Raw genomic sequence first — 17,520 nt, forward strand, 5'->3', positions numbered from 1 at the left:
GACTGCTTTGACAGAGGCACAGACACCTTCCCACATAGGCCTTATGGGGCTCACACCTTATGTGGGACACTGTATTTATTAGCAGGAGTCAGTTTATAGGTAGTTACTCTGTAGATAGTGCATTGATCCCCAACAGATCTATAGGTAGTTAAGGTGTAGTTAGTACATGGATCCCCAACAAACCTGTAAGTAGTTAAGGTGTAGTTAGTGCATTGATCCCCAACAGATATATAAGTAGTTAACATGTAGTTAGTTCATTAATGCCCAACAAATCTATAACTTGTCAAGCTGTAGTTAGCTCATATAGGGTTTATAGCAGGGTTTTGTAGTTAGGGTTTTATATTAGCAATATAAATATCAATATTGTTAATATCAAGATTTCATTGTTATTTAGTAGGTTGCTTTAATTATAATAGTGAAGTAGAATTTAATTATAATAATGAAGTAGAATTAAGCTATGTCTCATTGTATTAAATCATATAATATCTGTTATTCTGAATTGTTGTGATTTATTATGTATGGAATATATGATATGCATATTATAATGCATATTTCATATGCATGTTATAATAAATAGCTTGTAAGGATAGAATGGCTTATATTAATATAACAACATAATATCAATAGTATTAACGATATAATGGCTTATATTAATATAACAACAGCATAATATAAATAGTATTGCATAATATATAATTATAATATATATGAGTGTATATAACATATAATACAGAATATATATAATTTCTAATAGATATATTTTTATATCATTATATATATTATATTATAGTACATATATATTGTATTATATTACATGATACATTATAGCATATGAAAAGATTATAATAATGTTGCAATATATACTATGTATTATACACAACAATACATAAGAATATATAATAACTATTAACATATAATAATAAAGAAATACAATCTTATTTTATTTTCGTTACTTTATTTAAGTGTTATTTAAATATTTAAACGCTCTGTGCCAACCCAGTCACGGGGTGACCCTCGGGCCGATACTGACAGTGGCCCCGCCCCCGGCCCCGCCCACTCCCGGGCACACTGAGGACAGCGGCGTCAGTCGCTGTTGCGTGGCCCCGCCCCACTCCTGGCACACTGAGGGCAGCGCCGTCAGTCGCTCCCTCTTTGGCCCCGCCCCACTGCTGGCACACTGAGGGCAGTGACGTCAGTGTCTCCCTCTTTGGCCCCACCCCACTCTTGGCACCCTGAGGGCAGCGCCGTCAGTGTCTCCCTCTTTGGCCCCGCCCCACTGCTGGCACCCTGAGGGCAGTGACGTCAGTGTCTCCCTCTTTGGCCCCGCCCCATTCCTGGCACACTGAGGGCAGCGGTGTCAGTCGCTCCCTCTTTGGCCCCGCCCCACTGCTGGCACACTGAGGGCAGCGCTGTCAGTCGCTCCCTCTTTGGCCCCGCCCCACTGCTGGCACACTGAGGGCAGCGCTGTCAGTCGCTCCCTCTTTGGCCCCGCCCCACTGCTGGCACCCTGAGGGCAGCGCCGTCAGTCGCTCCCTCTTTGGCCCCGCCCCACTGCTGGCACACCGAGGGCAGTGACGTCAGTCGCTCCCTCTTTGGCCCCGCCCCACTGCTGGCACCCTGAGGGCAGCGCCGTCAGTCGCCTCGCCCCGGCCCGGCCCATCGCGACACACCGAGGGCAGCGGCGAGGGCCGCGCTCCGGTCCCGCGGGCCCCATGGCCGCCGTGTTCCTGGTGACGCTGTACGAGTACTCGCCGCTGTTCTACATCGCCCTGGTGTCCGTCTGCTTCCTCGTCACCAGCGCCGTCGTGCTCGGCTGGTCAGTGCCCGGGGGCCGCGGGCATCCCCACAGGGGAGAGGGGGGAAGGCCGGGCTTGGAGCGAGCTGGGATAGTGGGAGGTGTCCCTGCCCATGGTAGGGGTGGCACTGGGTGGGCTTTAAGTCCCTTCCAGCGCCGGCCCTTCCGGGATTCTAAATCAGCAATAAAAGAAACCCCCTTACGTGTTTCTGTTAAGCTCTTTCCTTCTTTCAGCAATACCAAACCCTTTTGAACATTTTTCATGATAATATTCATAGTATCTCAAACAGTGTGTGTGTATTGAGCTGTTTGTGTGTGTGTGTTTAGGGATGGGATGGAGCTGGGGAAGGGGCTGGAGCAGCAACTGAGGGAGCTGGGGGGGCTCAGCCTGGAGAAAAGGAGGCTCGGGGGGGACCTTCTGGCTCTGCAATCCCTGCCAGGAGTGTGGGGGGGATTCGGGCTCTGCTCCAGGAACAGGGACAGGAGGAGAGGGAATGGCCACAACGAGAGGCTCGGGTTGGACTTGAGGAATTTCTTCACGATAGGGTTGTTAAGGGTTGGAAGGGACTGCCCAGCTTTGTGGTGGAATCCTCATCCCTGGAGGTGTTTAAGGAACGACTGGATGTGGCACTCAGTGCTGTGATCTAGTTGGGAGTCAGTCACAGGTCGGGCTCGATGGCCTTTGAGATCTTTGCAACTTAAATGATTCTGGGATTCTGCAGGTGATTTGCTGAAGTGTCTCGAGGGATGGTGAGTGAAGGACCTTCTGCTTGTGTGTGAGAGGATCCAGCAAAGATGTCACTCTTGTCTTTTTCAGAAACAGGTCCCTGAACGTTCATGACTCTCAGGAGTGTCTGTAATTGTGAATACAAGTGCAGGGCACTGATCAGCTGTCAAAACATTTCATGTAGGAATTGTGGATACACCACAGAATCACAGGGAGAATAAAACCAAGTTGTTAGACTTCCTCTCACTGGTTGCACATGAATATCTGCAGTGCTGTGTTTTGTTGTTTTCCTCCCTGTGAAAAGCAGGTGTTTGAGCTGGAGCTCTTTTTTGTTCTCTTGGCAGCTTCTAAATACCCTGCTTGGCTCCTCTTTCATGCAGAGGCTTTCCCCTTGTTTACAGCACTTCGTTGGCTGCCAGTGGCTCACACAGGGGCCTCTGTTGCTCTGAGGGTGAACGAAGCACTTCTTTTGATCTTTCAGAGGTGTTTTGTGAGAAGTTTGATTCTTGTCTTGCCGTTCCTCCCCTGGTGCTGGGTAAGTGGCAGTGAAGGCAGCTGGTCCTTCTGTGTCTGTGCTGGGTGAAGCTCCACCTCATTATTTACATGGGCTCAGAGGCAGGAGAAATCCTCTTTGCAATCCTCTCAGTCCCACTGCACTGGTGGTATTAAATTGCCATCCACTCCTCTCCACTTCTTCACTTCCTCAGTTCTTTAAAAACATGATACTGGTGATAAAGGTACCTTTTGAAAAAGATGATGCTGAGCCATGATTCAGATGAATCTCCAGCCTGTCTGCCCCCCACCAGTGATCCTTTTAGCAATTTAATCATTATTTATCTGCTTATTTTAAATGCTGGCAATCCCCTGCTGAAGTGGGTGTGCCACGAGATCCTTCTGTCTGTGCCATTGGTGCCTTTTGGCTGCAGGGTGTGCAGAGCAGTGTCCAGAGGCACTTTTATTTCAGGATCAGAGATTCCAGGTGCACCTGCCCTAGGTGTTATTGCAGTTTATGGAAATATATTCAAACTTCCCAACTAGAGTGCCAAGGGACTGTTAATGAAGGAGAGGAGTAGCCAGGAGCTCAGCACGCACAAGTGGGTGTGTGGGCAGGTGCTCAGAGGGATTGGCTGCTCCCTCTGAACTCTGCCATTCCATGGCCATGTCCAGGAGCATCCAAGGAAATTCCCTGTGCCTGGAGCTGCAGTGACAGCTCAAGTGCTCCTGAACTTCCTCATGAAATCAACTCAATCCTTCGTTTGCCACATGGAGCACTGGGGAAAGGCTGAGGGAGCTGGGGGTGTTTAGCCTGGAGAAGAGGAGGCTCAGAGGTGACCTCAGCACTGTCTGGAACTGCCTGAAGGGAAGTTCTGGCCAGGTGGGGGTTGGTCTCTTCTCCCAGGCACTCAGCAATAGGACAAGGGGGCACGATGGGCTCAAGCTCTGCCAGGGGAAATTGAAGTTGGAGATCAGAAAAAAATTCTTTGCAGAGAGAGTGCTCAGGCATTGGAATGGGCTGCCCAGAGAGGGGGTGGATTCCCCATCCCTGGAGGTTTTTAAGGCGATATTGGCCGTGGCACTGAGTGCCATGATCTGGTAAAGGGACTGGAGTTGGACCAAGGGTTGGACTTGATGATCTCGGAGGTCTTTTCCAACCCAATCCATTCTATGAAATGCAAATGCTGTCACAGGAGCACAGAGCACCTGAGCCCCCACCATTTTCATTTGTCTCCCCCACCATTTTCAGCATTAATTAGTTCTATGGGTGTGTTTGTGGTGGTGTCAGCCAGCCTGGGAAACACCACCTGCTCAGGAATGTTCGTGTTCCCATTTGTAAACCCTTCAGTGACTGGAGCAGCATCTGTGTTTAGGGCCAGCCCTGGATACCTGTGGCTCTGCTCAGAGCCCCAGCAGGTCATTACTGCCCTGGCAGCTCCTGGAGCCAGCCCAGCAGGTGCTCTGGGCACAGGGAGTGGAATTTATATCACCTGACAGCCTGTGGACTGTATTTGTAGCTGCAGGTAAATGTTCCTACTGGGAGGAGCACCTGCTGGAAGGGCAGCTCTTTGGAGAAAGTAACTCATGAACGAAACTGCTGGAAATTCCTGACTTTTCTAACCCAGCACTGCTCTGAAGAAATTAATTATCCCCTTTACCAGCTAGTGATATGAACTGTTAGATCATAAAATAAAAACTGTGTTTTTATTCATCCTTCTACACTGACCACTACCTTAAAATTCACAGAAACCCCACACCTTGCTGTGGAACAGAAAGGCCTCTCTGCCTCCATCTGCTGCTGAAGCAGCACCAGGTTCTCTTTTCTCTTGCTGCTTTTCATGGGGACTGTCCACCAAAGGAATGGTTTGAAACTGGAAGAAAGTAGCTTTAGATGGGATATTGGGAAGGAATTCCTGGCTGTGAGGGTGGGGAGGCCCTGGCACAGGTGTGGCTGCCCCATCCCTGGAAGTGTCCCAGGCCAGGTTGGACAGGGCTTGGAGCAACCTGGGGTAGCGGAAGGTGTCCCTGCCCATGGCAGGGGGTAGAATGAGATGCTCTTTAAGGTCCCTTCCAACCCAATCCCAAATATGATTCTGTGGAGTATCAAGTACAGAATATTTTCCACCAGAATATTTCCCCATTTGGTGTCTCTGACACTCAAGCACAGAAGTTGTTACATGGTAAAGGCAAATATTTGTTGGACTGCCAGGAGCAGGTGGTTGCTATTGGGAATGGCTTTGAGGTTTTCCACTCCTGCCAAGTACTTTCCTGAACTTGAAAATCACTTTTGACTGATGTTTTTCCCTGTTAGTCCTACTAAAGGCACCCTCCAACATGGATCAAAGGAGCCCAATGTCAATAGAATCATAGAATGGATTGGGTTGGAAAAGACCTCAGAGATCATCAAGTCCAACCCTTGGTCCAACTCCAGTCCCTTTACCAGATCATGGCACTCAGTGCCACAGCCAATCTCAGCTGAAAAACCTCCAGGGATGGGGAATCCACACCCTCTCTGGGCAGCCCATTCCAATGCCTGAACACTCTCTCTGTCAGGAATTTGTTTCTGATCTCCAATTTCCCCTGGCAGAGCTTGAGGCCATCGTGCCCCCTTGTCCTATTGCTGAGTGCCTGGGAGAAGAGACCAACCTCCACCTGGCCAGAACTTCCCTTCAGTAAAAACTCTTCTTCTTTGTTTAACACACAAGACTGAGAAAAGATCTTAAAAAAACAGGGAGAAGTAGCAGTTAAGCCACAAAATATCTGTTTGCCTCAGAACTGTATTTTACATGAAATTTCTTCAGTAATTTCCAGACTGATTACGCTGAAGTTGGTAGTGCCCTTTTCAGCTTACTGGTATGAGACCCATCCTACTGTAACAGCTGCAGTTCCAGGATGCCAAATGCAGGGAAGAGCCAGTGCTTTGAGCCATCCGGAGTTCTCCAGCACCAAACATTCTGAGGACTGCACAAACCAAAATTCAAAGCCTTGAAACAGGCCATAATTTCAGCAACCAAACCACAACTTCAGGAAGGAACAGCCTGGGCTAATTCATAAAAACTTCCTGCAATGCATTAACAGAGACTCCCATGGTCTCTCCCTGTTGCCTCAGTAGTGAGACAGGACTGGATTTGTGCTCAGGAAAATCTCTTGAGTCCCCAAAGTCCTCTGATGGTGTGTCTGGGGCAGCTCCTCTACTCAGCTTTTGGTTATTGGAAGTTATGGCTGTCACCTTAAAAAGGGAATTGTTTTTAGCAAAAAGGTGGAAAAGGAAATTTGTTGTGGAGCTTTTTTGGTAGTTCCTGACCTTATTTAATGGTCCTTTTAAAAGACCCGGGTGATGTGAAGGTCTTGAGGGCTTTAACTGGTGTTGGAAATCACAGAAGTGTTAAGGTTGGAAAAGACCCTTGAGATCATCAAGTCCAACCATCAGTGCAGCCACCACCGTGTTCAGCACTAAACCACATCCTCTACTGCCACATCCACGTTTTTTGAACACTTCCAGGAATGGTGACTCCACCACCGCCTTGGGCAGCCACTTGCAGGGATTGACAACCCTTTCCATGAGGAAATTTTCCATAATATCCAATCTAAACCTCCCCTGGCCCAGACTGAGGCCATTCCCTCTCCTCCTGTCCCTGTTCCCTGGAGCAGAGCCCGACCCCTCCTGGCTCCCCGCTCTTGTCAGGGAGTTTTAGAGAGTGAGATGGTCCCCCTCAGCCTCCTTTTCTCCAAATTACTCTTTCTTGCTTTCTTTGATTTTTATTTTGATTCATAGGATGTTTAAACTTTTAATCCTTGCCTTCCTTATCCTCTTAGGGCCAGAATGTCACTGGGTCTGATGTTCTGGTTTCAGCTTTCATTCAGTCCTGACAACTTTGCCCTTGGTTTCTGGCTCAAAGCAGAGGCTTTACAGCCCCTGATTTAATTTAATATCAGCATTTGGTTGTAACTGAGATTTACAAGGAAAATCAGGATCTTGGTCTCCCACCCAAACATCCTGCTGGCTGCAGTTACACCTGGAAGTCTCCCAGGGCTGAGTGATTTCCTCTAAGGTTTTCTTGGAGCATCCAGGGCATTAAGGCTGTTCCTTCTTTGCAAGCAGTGATTTTTTTTCCATCGGATCCTTGGATGGGATGTGCAAGGCTGAGCTGGGAGGCAGCTCTGGCCCAACCTTTACCACTAGAGGGCATTGACCACTTGCTTAATTTTATTCCCCTTCTGGAAACGCAGGGGCGAAGAATTCCCCCGTTAAAGCTTTTCTGTATCCCTGTGAAGAATCACAGAATCATAGAATGGATTGGGTTGGACAAGACCTCCGAGATCATCAAGTCCAACCCTTGGTCCAACTCCAGTCCCTTTACCAGATCATGGCACTCAGTGCCACGGCCAATCTCAGCTGAAAAACCTCCAGGGATGGGGAATCCACCCCCTCTCTGGGCAGCCCATTCCAATCCCTGAGCACTCTCTCTGCAAAGAATTTTTTCTGCTCTCCATCTTCAATTTCCCTGGCAGAGCTTGAGCCCATCGTGCCCCCTTGTCCTATTGCTGAGTGCCTGGGAGAAGAGACCAACCCCCACCTGGCCAGAACTTCCCTTCAGGCAGTTCCAGACAGTGCTGAGGTCACCTCTGAGCCTCCTCTTCTCCAGGCTGAATACCCCCAGCTCCCTCAGCCTCTCCCCACAGCACTTGTGCTCCAGTCCCTTCTCCAGCCTCGTTGCTCTTCTCTGGCCCCGCTCCAGCCCCTCAATCTCTTTCCTGAACTGAACTTAACATATGGACTCCTGCCTTCTGCCCTGGAGTTGGATTGGCAGGATACCTTATCCATGCATCCCAGCAGATATTCTGGGTAGCCCAACTAGCTCTGTTTGTTGTGCTGTTTGCTGTTTAGAGCAGCAAAACCAATTCAAACGTGTCAACTCTTAACACTTAATCCCACTTCTTGTTGTTGTTCCGTGTCCCACAGGTTTGGGTTGGGTGTTCCTGTTATTCTGAGGAACTCAGAGGAAGCAGAATCCAGCACAAGGGTGCTGAAAAAGCGGATGAGACAAGTGAAGAATCCCTTTGGGCTGGAAATCCCTCGTCCTGCTGCAGCTTCACTAACAAGTCAGTGGGTTTCTGGTGTGATTTTTATCAATTTGGGTTCCTGAACTTGGTACTTTCCATTGTCTTCATAGAATCGTGGAGTGGTCTGGGTTGGAAGTGACCTTGAGGATCATCATCAGTCTTGTTCTCACCCTTTTCCTTGATCTTAATTCCTCACAAACACTCTCCCTCCCATCATTCCAACAGCTTATAAACGTGCTGTTTTTAAAAGTGAAGTGTTTGAATATGTAAGTGCAGTTTAATTCTCATTAATGAAACCCTTCCTGCCATTAAAGATCTTTAAGTAACTAAAACATTTGCAAATTACCAGCTCCTGTGGGCGTTCCTGTAAGTTTAGCAGGAGGGTGGAATTCTATGGAATTCATTATGGAACATGTGCCACCCACTAAAGTCTAAGCCCACATCTCCATCAGTGTTTGGAAGTGCCCTATTTTTAATTAATAAATCAATTTGTGTTTTTCTGGAGCTTTGAGCACTTTGACTCCTGTTTATCCAGCAAGTGTTTAGCAGCTGACAGGTCCAGTACTTGAGTTTTGGAAAGAAAATGGAGCACATGGATAATTTTCTCCTCTCTTTGCATGATCAAGAGCCTTGTTCTTTGAGACCACAGAGAATTTTGTAGGCCAGTGATCCAATTAGTGCCATTATCTGGGGAGGGAATGGACTTTGGGCCAGGCCTTCTGCTCTTGGATCTGCCTGTGAGGGTGTAAAGTGTTACCAGAAGTTAAAATTTACCCTTCATAAAAGGCATGTGCTGCTTTTGTGAGCTTAATGAGCCATTTTATCTCCTCACACCCTCTTCCTCATCTCCACTGACTTCCATGAACACTAAAATTAATCAGATTGTTAGATTTGTTTATAATTATAAACAATTTATTTTATAATACTGTTTATAATTTTAGGAGTGAGTGAATTGCAGCCTGAAGGGACCCTGCAGGAGAAATGGAGAGAGCATGGAATGACAGGACACAGGGAATGGCTTCCCACTGCCAGAGGGCAGGGATAGGTGGGATATTGAGAAGGAATTCCTGGCTGGGAGGGTGGGCAGGCCCTGGCACAGGTTACCCAGAGAAGCTGTGGCTGCCCCATCCCTGGAAGCGTCCCAGGCCAGGTTGGACAGGGCTTGGAGCAACCTGGGATAGTGGGAGGTGTCCCTGCCCATGGCAGGTGGTGGCATTGGATGGTCTTTAAGGTCCCTCCAACCCAAACCATTCTGGGATTCTGTGACTCTGTGAAGTTGTTTTCTGGTTGTTGCACTTTCAGAAGCTACACTTAGGAATTCCAGAATTCCTGCACATTCCTGAGTTACTGAAATCCTTGTCCCCTTTGTCCCAGAGGGTGTCACCCTGACTCCGGACTGCCTGGAGCGCTGTGTCCTCACCTGCTACTGGGGCTGCAGCGTCCAGAAGCTCCACGAGGCCCTGCAGAAACACGTCTACTGCTTCAGAATAAAGACTCCCCAGGCACTGGAGGATGCTCTGTACAATGAATACCTCTACAGACAGCAGTACTTGTATCCTTTTCTTAGAGTGTTTTGGCAAAATATGTTCATTTTTTGGCACAGGGAGTGTTGAGACTTGGTGAGCACTCGGCAGTTTTTGGCACAGTGTATTTATGAGCAAATATGATGACAAATATTGTGTGTGCAAACCTCAGGTTTGACTGCAGTTGCAGCCACAATGATTGTTTTCCTTGACACAGACAAAGCATTAAAAAAAATGACAAGGAAGAGAAATATTGTCAGTTACCAGAAGATGCTCAAGTCGTGGATTTTGGCCCCGTGCCCAGATCTCGCTACCCCTTGGTGGCACTGCTGACGTTGGCAGATGAAGAAGACAGAGAAATATATGATATTGTAAGTGATATCAGAATATATTTTAGGATTATTTAAGGTCTGAATGTTTCAGGAGAGAGGCTTGAATAAAGCAGCTTCCCTTCCCTGTCCCATAGAATTTGGTCTTTCACTTCTCACTGATGTCTCCAGGGAAGCCTGGAGGAAGAGCAAGGATAATTTTAATATAAAAATGATGTGTGGCATTTGAAAGATGCTCATTTCCCAAAGCTCGTGGCTGCCAGGGTGTCTGTGGCCAGAGAGGAATGAGGGTTGGGGCAGGTTAGTGAGATGTTACTCTGATTTTTCAGATCACACAGACCTGTGGGGGAGCTCCTGCACCAATATGGAATTTTGGATTCTGTTGGCAAGGCAGGAGGGTTTGTTTTTCAGTGTCTGGCACACATATTGAGCTGATTGCTGGCTTGGCTGTTGGAAACAGAGAAATCACCTTCCTGCCACAGGTCTGTGTTGTGCAGTTCTGTCTCTCAGTAGCTCCAGGTGAGTCACAGGAAGGGTGAAGGAACAGACTGATGGGAGATACTCAGCTCCCCCAAAAAGGGTCTCCTCAATCTCTTACTGTTAAAGCAGCTCCAGCCTTGTCACCTGCAGCTCAATATCCTTTATAAACTCTGAGCTGATTGTTTTTGGGATGATTTGAGACACATTTTTGTCTGTTACCACCAACTCACTGAACAATAACACAGATGCCTAAACCCACTGAGCACCATTCCATGCATTCATCTGGAAACTGGGATCACAGCAGTGCCCAAGGAATCTCTCCCCTTTCCAGGTGATGCCTGTCCTTGGCTTCTTGTCACCCAACCTTAGGACTGCCTTCCTCCCCCTGTCCCCACTCGAGGTGCTTCGCCCAGATTAATAAATTTTTATATGTTTGGAGCTCACACTGGTTTATTATAAAGGCTGTAAATTTAATATTTGGATGTGTCTGACATTAGCATGGACATGAATTTGCAAGACTTCTCTTTTAATCCTTAACACAGCAGAAAGAGCTGGAAGGAGAGTGGGGGAAAGTATTTTTCCTCTGGTTTTGGAGGAAAGATGCTCATCTAGAATCTGTAAATATGGCCAAGGAGTAACTCCACCTTGGCCTTGCCAGTCAGAATTGCATCTGGTTTGTTGAAACAAAGTAGTAAAATATAAATGCAGTGTGGAAAATGATATTTGCCAATATGAAATTACAGTTTTGAATTATTTTGTGTGTGTCCATCACTACTGATGGTATTCCAGTATCTCTTCCCTGGGGTTTGTCACCAGAATATCCCTGTTTGGTTTGGTGCCATAATTTTCCTCTGGCTCCAGAAAATTAGCATGGCCATATATAAGAGTTATAGAAACTATTTGGAGACTGGCAGGGCTAAGTTTGAAGAAGGTTTGATCTCAGGCATTGTGATATAGGAAAAAAAAGACCTTTTCCCCAAAGAACAGTGAATTCAGTTGATATAAATCCATATGTGTAGGTACTAACACATTTAAACTCTCTATTTATTTAGCCATGTGTGGATTTTGAAGTGCAAGTCTGCTTTGCTGTTAACTTTTTTTTTTTAAGCAAAGCAGCTTCTGTATTTCGTTTTTCTTTTGACAGCTTCTGGGAAGTACAATAATATTGAATTTCACTTTCTTTTTTCCCTGCTTTTTAGAGGCTGTTGTGTAATTTGGGCAGGGTGGGGGGCCTGGGCAGAGCAAGCAGGGCTGGGAGGGCTTGTCTTTCCAGAGGAGTTATCCAAAGGCAACCCGTGGGGTGTCAGAATCCTTCCCAGCAAAATTTGTCTTGTGCCTGCTCTGTTCACAAGCCAGTGAGTGACATTTCTAAAGGCTTTTCAGAGTCTGAAAACTGTGTGTTTGTGAGGGAAGTGGGAGAAAGTGGAGAAACTGTTGGAAAGTCCTTGCAGTTTGTCAACTTCTGTCCTGTCTTGGAGCAGCTCCTTGTGAGTCAGTGGAGCAGAAAGGGGAGTGTGGGAGCTGCTGGGTCTGGTTGGAGTCAGTATCCAGTTGGATTCTCCAAGGCATATCCATGTCTTTGAGGAAGCTCTGCCTCAGCTGCACAAACCTTTCCCTTCAGGGGAACTGCACTTGCTCAGGTGCCTTTCCAGTTTGGAGTTCTTGAGGTGACCTCAGCACTGTCTGGAACTGCCTGAAGGGAAGTTCTGGCCAGGTGGGGGTTGGTCTCTTCTCCCAGGCACTCAGCAATAGGACAAGGGGGCACGATGGGCTCAAGCTCTGCCAGGGGAAATTGAAGTTGGAGAGCAGAAAATAATTCTTTGCAGAGAGAGTGCTCAGGCATTGGAATGGGCTGCCCAGAGAAGGGGTGGATTCCCCATCCCTGGAGGTTTTTAAGGTGAGCTTGGCCGTGGCACTGAGTGCCATGATCTGGTAAAGGGACTGGAGTTGGCCCAAGGGTTGGACTTGATGATCTCGGAGGTCTTTTCCAACCCAATCCATTCTGTGATTCTGTGAAGTGGGAGCAGCCAGGGCAGGTCTCCACTGTAACCTGCCCACAGAAGGGCTCCATGGAGAAGCTTCACCAAAGGGTCCCTTGTGCCACATCCTGGTTTTACCTTGTCCAGCATGTTTTTTTTTGATCTGTGCTTGAAGTCAATGTTGTTGAATTCCTGGTTTTCTAGGGAATTAAGCAGTTCAGAGGCTGTACCAAAGCAAATCATGGAATCACGGCATGATTTGGTTTGGAAGGGACCTTAAAGACCATCTCATTCCAGCCACTGCCATGGGCAGTTACACCTTCCACTATTCCAGGGTGCTCCAAGCCCTGTCCAGCCTGGCCTTGGACACTCCCAGGGATGGGGCAGCCACAGCTGCTCTGTCCAACCTGTGCCAGGGCCTTCCCACCCTCCCAGCCAAGAATTTCTTCCCAGTATTCCACCAATCCCTGCCCTCTGGCAGTGGGAAGCCATTCCCTGTGTCCTGTCCCTCCATCCCTTGTCCCAAGTCCCTCTCCAGCTCTTCTGGAGCCCCTTTAGGCACTGGAAGGGGCTCTCAGGTCTCCCTGGAGCCTTCTCTTCTCCAGGTGAGCCCCCCCCAGCTCTCCCAGCCTGTCCCCCCAGAGTGACCCAACCAGAGGCAAACTAAATGTGGCTTTTTTCTGTCTGTAGATTGCAATGGTGGCTGTAATTCACATTCCTGATGAAAGCTACAGACTGTCCTGCAGAATATTATACCAGTATCTCCTCTTGGCTCAAGGTCAATACCACGATCTGAAGGTAAGCCAAGCCTTGCCTTGCTTGTGTGACAGTGTTAAGTTTAGCTCATGTGGGCTCTCAGGAGCCTAAATTAGCACAACCCTTCTTTTATCATGCAAAGAACTGGAGGTAGTTAAAATTATTTTATCAGTTAAGTAGTTCCAGAGGAACTTTCTGTACACAAATATTTTCTATGAAAATATTCGAGATTTCCTGGAAAAATAGTGTGTTTCTAGTCTAGGAGTCCTAGGTTGTGTCCACTGAGTAAAGCACTAGTTGGAAATGAGCTGTTGAGTGCTTCTTCTCTCCAGAATATTTATTTCCTTGCTAGTCAGTCAAACCAGCTCTTTCTCCAAAATTCCCCTTTCAATCAGGAAAGTTTCAGAAGAAACTTCCTGTTAAACATTCCTCTTTCTTTCAGTACATGCTCCAGGCTTAGCAGTCATGCCCAGAAGAATTTGCTCTTCACATAAAATAAGACAAAAACAGGAGGAGTGGATTGGAGTGTGAGCAAGAGCAGAATGGGTTGAGTGAAGTGGATTTGACAGCAGTGGATATAACTTTGGTGGGAATGGGTAGAAGATCCCCCTGGGCACAGAGACTGATAGACCAGAAACAAACCTGAGCTGCTCCAAACCTCCTGATGAAGTTCATGCACGACTCTGGTTTGATGCAGCCAAGATCTAATCACTTATCCTTAATATTTTCCCAGTGTTCCATGTGATTTTATGCCTCTGAAATGCCTTTATGTGAAGGCCAGACAGCCCTCAGGGCCCACACAGAGTCTGGACTGCTTATCCCACTGCTCAGCTGACCCAGTGGAGCTTCCACTGTGTGTGCAGGGATGGGGGGAGAGTTTGTTGCCCTCTAAATATTTGTGTTTATGTGTGTTTTAGCAACTCTTCATGTCTGCAAACAGCCCTGCCCTGCCCTCCAGCAGTGCCTTCCCTGGGGAGAGCAGCACTGACAGAACCCTGCTGGAAAAGGCCGGGCTGGCTGGGGACGAACCAGAACTGCAGGAAGAAAACAGCAAAGACTGTGTGGTTTGCCAGAATGGCCCCGTGAACTGGGTGCTCCTGCCCTGCAGACACACGTGCCTGTGTGATGGCTGTGTCAGGTACTTCCAGCAGTGCCCAATGTGCAGGCAGTTTGTTCAGGAGTCTTTCCCACTCTGCAGCAAAAAGGAGCAAGATGAGGACGAATCGACCCGTGGCTCCCAAGATGTTCTTCCTGGACAAGTTTTTTAATGGGAGACAGAAATAGAAGACCTGGGCTCTGTGCACCAAGATTAAATGTGCAAGCCAGACTGTTCATGGGAGGATATGTAGCAGTAACTTGTAGAGTTTTTACTTTTTATTGTCAGGTAATTTTCAGCTTCCTTATTTTCCCTCGCTCCATATGCTCGCAGGAGTGCTGTGCTTATGTGCAGTGTGGACAGGAGAAGTGCGTAGGATGGCTCTGAAGGATGTGATTTTATTTATAACTGCTTCCTAGTTTTTCTTGGAGCACTATTGGAGGCTATTTTGACTACTAAATTTAGTGTGTCTAACTAAAAAAAGAGTAGAACTTGCAAGTGGGGTTGAACACAAGCTCATTCTATATTTGTTGTATTTAAAATACTAGAGCCATGTGTCATTTTCACTTGGTATAATTTAGAAACTTAGCACTTTACAGAATGTACCATATGAAGGAAAGTAAATATTCATTGTTAACCCCTTCTGTATTTATTTTGTGGCTGAAGGCTGGACTGTGGTAGGAGCTGGGAGTTGGAGTGATCCAGGACACTGTTCCTGGCTGGTTTCAAGGATTTGTTTGTGTGAGAGGGACTTCAGCCAAAGCTCTTTGGAAAGATTTTGGTTGATTATTCTTGAACTACACGTTGCTGACACTTTCAAGCCTGAGCCCCTACTATGACATCTGGAGACACAGACTTTCAGTCTTGTTGGCAGTGCCTGTAGGAACTTGTTCTCCATGCAAGTGTTGGTTAATCACTCCCCAGAGTGGTGACTTGGGCAGTTTTGTGGTGCTTTGGGGGATTCCCAGCTCTTTTTCACTTGTGTGGTCAGCTTGGATGCAAAGTTATCAACCTTTATCAATAGTCCCAGGGAATTTATTTGCTCTAACAAAGAAAGAAGCTGACAAATAGCAGAAAATAATTTCTTTTCCCTCCAGTGCTGTATTGGCAAAAGCAATAAAAATGGCTGTTGAGAAAATGGTTTGTTTCTTAAGAGAGACACAAATTCTTCTAAAGACAGATGGTCTGAGTTTCACATCTGCTCATATAAGACAAAATGCTCCTCAGAACCTGTAGAAATTGGGAGTAGCTGCTTTCTGTCATCCCTCTTGTTCCCTTCCAGCTTTTCCCAAATCCAGTTCCAGGACAGCAGCTCAGGCAGGTCAGGCCATGCCCCACGTTATTCCACTGCAGCTCCAAGGTACACACACCGTGCTGTGCTCCTCCAAACCAGGGGAGGAAACTTCCCCTCCTCAAAGGTATTCCATCTTCACCTTTCTATCCTTCTTTTTTTCACTGTTTTCCATGACCCTGCTTCCAAAGTCCTGGCAGTTACCTCTGAGGAAAAGCTTTAGGTGGTGGTGGGAAGAGCAGTGGTTAGTGAGGACAGATGGAGGTGGGGAACTGATGGATGCAGCCACAGATTTCCAGAGAGTGATCAGCAGCTGGGTGGAAGACAATTTATCTGCTCTGCCTAAAGTGACGTTCCTGGCCAAGGACAACTCTGGAATAAACTGCTGGACAAACCAGCCTTTTATTTGCACTTTGTGTCAGAAAGGAGTGACACCCTGAGGTGTCTGGGAGTGTTTGATCCATGGCAGCAGCTGCTTCCATAAGAACAGTTTCCACAGCATGTGGGACAGTGGCTGGACAGCTTGTTATTCCAGAGGAGCAGGTTAATGCTGTGCTGGTCCCAGCCCAGAGCTGGGCACTGATAATTAGCAGGGCTTGTTTGCCCACTAAGCTGATAAAAAGGGTGTTGTTTACTGCTTGACCACAGTAGTCACTGATACAAAATCAATTAATTAAACTCTCCCAATGAGGCAGTGTGATCCAAACCCGTGAGCTTGTTTTATCTCAGAGTGAAATAGTATTCAAGCAACCCCACAGAGAGTTGCCTGGTCTGTCTCATCCTTCAATCGATGCCAGAATTAAATAATAATGGCAAACAGGATGTAGCTGTGCTGAACTGCCAGGTCATGTATTTACCATTAAGTCTGTCCCAGCTTTTCATTTGTTTCATCTTCTTTTAATAACATTTTCTAGAGATGCTTAGTTGCTTTCTCAGCTCTAACAAGCTTCCTTGCTGGCCCAAATGAAAGATCTGATGGAGAGTTATAAAAAGTGCAGTAGCTGCCTGATTACATTTGCCCTTCTTCTAAGGAGCTGTCCCAAAATATGGATCAGGTGAGAAGGAAAAGGAGCAGCTCTAAAGCTGCCTTGGGTGTCCCCTGGCTGTCTTAAAACAGGGATTCAAGGTTCTAAGAGAGAAGTAAATCCTTCCTGTGACCCACAAAAACAGAGTGTATTGGCAGAGGCTGTTCTGCTCTGCCACCCTGTTGTAATGCAGGTAACATAACGTTCCTTTTGTGCTCATTATAAATGGTGTTTATAGATTTAGTGACATGAAGGAGCACTTCTGGCAACAAGATTTGCTTCTTTCCAGGAGCATTGGGGTGTTACAGGTCTCTGATGGGTTTTGCTGCGGGAGAGGTTGGGTTGGTTTGGCTCATTAACTAATCAGAGCTGAGGCTTTGAAATGGGTTGCTCAGACTCAGTGGTGCTACTTAGGGATGTCCCCACGTGTCTTTCCAAGTGCCAATGGACTATGACAGGGACACCTTCCTTCTGCAGAGAAAACTGCTGTGTTAGGATCTTCCTTCCTCCCTCCCTGCCTCCTCCAAGCAGAGCAAAAATGGTGGGAGGGCAAATCCAGGTCAGTTCAGGTGGTTGCTGCACCACTCCCTGACAGGAGGCTGTAGCCAGCTGTGGGTTGGTCTCTTCTCCCAGGAAACAAGCAATAGGACAAGAGGAAACAGCCTCAAGTTGGCCAGCAGAGGTTTAGGTTGGATATTAGGGAAGATCTCATAACTCTCTGTAACCTCAGCACTGTCTAGAACTCCCTGAAGGGAAGTTCTGGCCAGGTGGGGGTTGGTCTCTTCTCCCAGGCACTCAGCAATAGGACAAGGGGGCACGATGGGCTCAAGCTCTGCCAGGGGAAATTTCAGTTGGAGATCAGAAAGAAATTCTTTGCAGAGACAGTGCTCAGACATTGGAATGGGCTGCCCAGAGAAGGGGTGGATTCCCCATCCCTGGAGGTTTTTAAGGTGAGATTGG

General features: G+C 47.2%; 1 protein-coding gene across 2 annotated transcripts; it reads left to right on the top strand.

Annotated features, from left to right (window-relative positions):
* Positions 1–1,610: 1,610 nt before the first annotated feature.
* CGRRF1 (cell growth regulator with ring finger domain 1) lies at positions 1,611–17,283 on the top strand. Of its 2 annotated transcripts, XM_071559339.1 has the most exons (7): positions 1,787–1,816; positions 3,004–3,057; positions 7,981–8,120; positions 9,456–9,633; positions 9,828–9,975; positions 13,083–13,190; positions 14,066–17,283. In XM_071559339.1, exons 3-7 carry the CDS (start codon positions 8,057–8,059, stop codon positions 14,414–14,416), a joined length of 849 nt encoding a protein of 282 aa, XP_071415440.1. In that variant the 5' UTR covers positions 1,787–1,816; positions 3,004–3,057; positions 7,981–8,056; the 3' UTR covers positions 14,417–17,283. The 2 variants fall into 2 exon arrangements, with proteins under 2 accessions (XP_071415439.1, XP_071415440.1); XM_071559338.1 differs by lacking the exon at positions 3,004–3,057 and having other exon boundaries at positions 1,611–1,816.
* Positions 17,284–17,520: the final 237 nt, after the last annotated feature.

Source organism: Pithys albifrons, chromosome 6 (assembly GCF_047495875.1).
Source record: "Pithys albifrons albifrons isolate INPA30051 chromosome 6, PitAlb_v1, whole genome shotgun sequence".
Taxonomy (NCBI): Eukaryota; Metazoa; Chordata; class Aves; order Passeriformes; family Thamnophilidae; genus Pithys; species Pithys albifrons.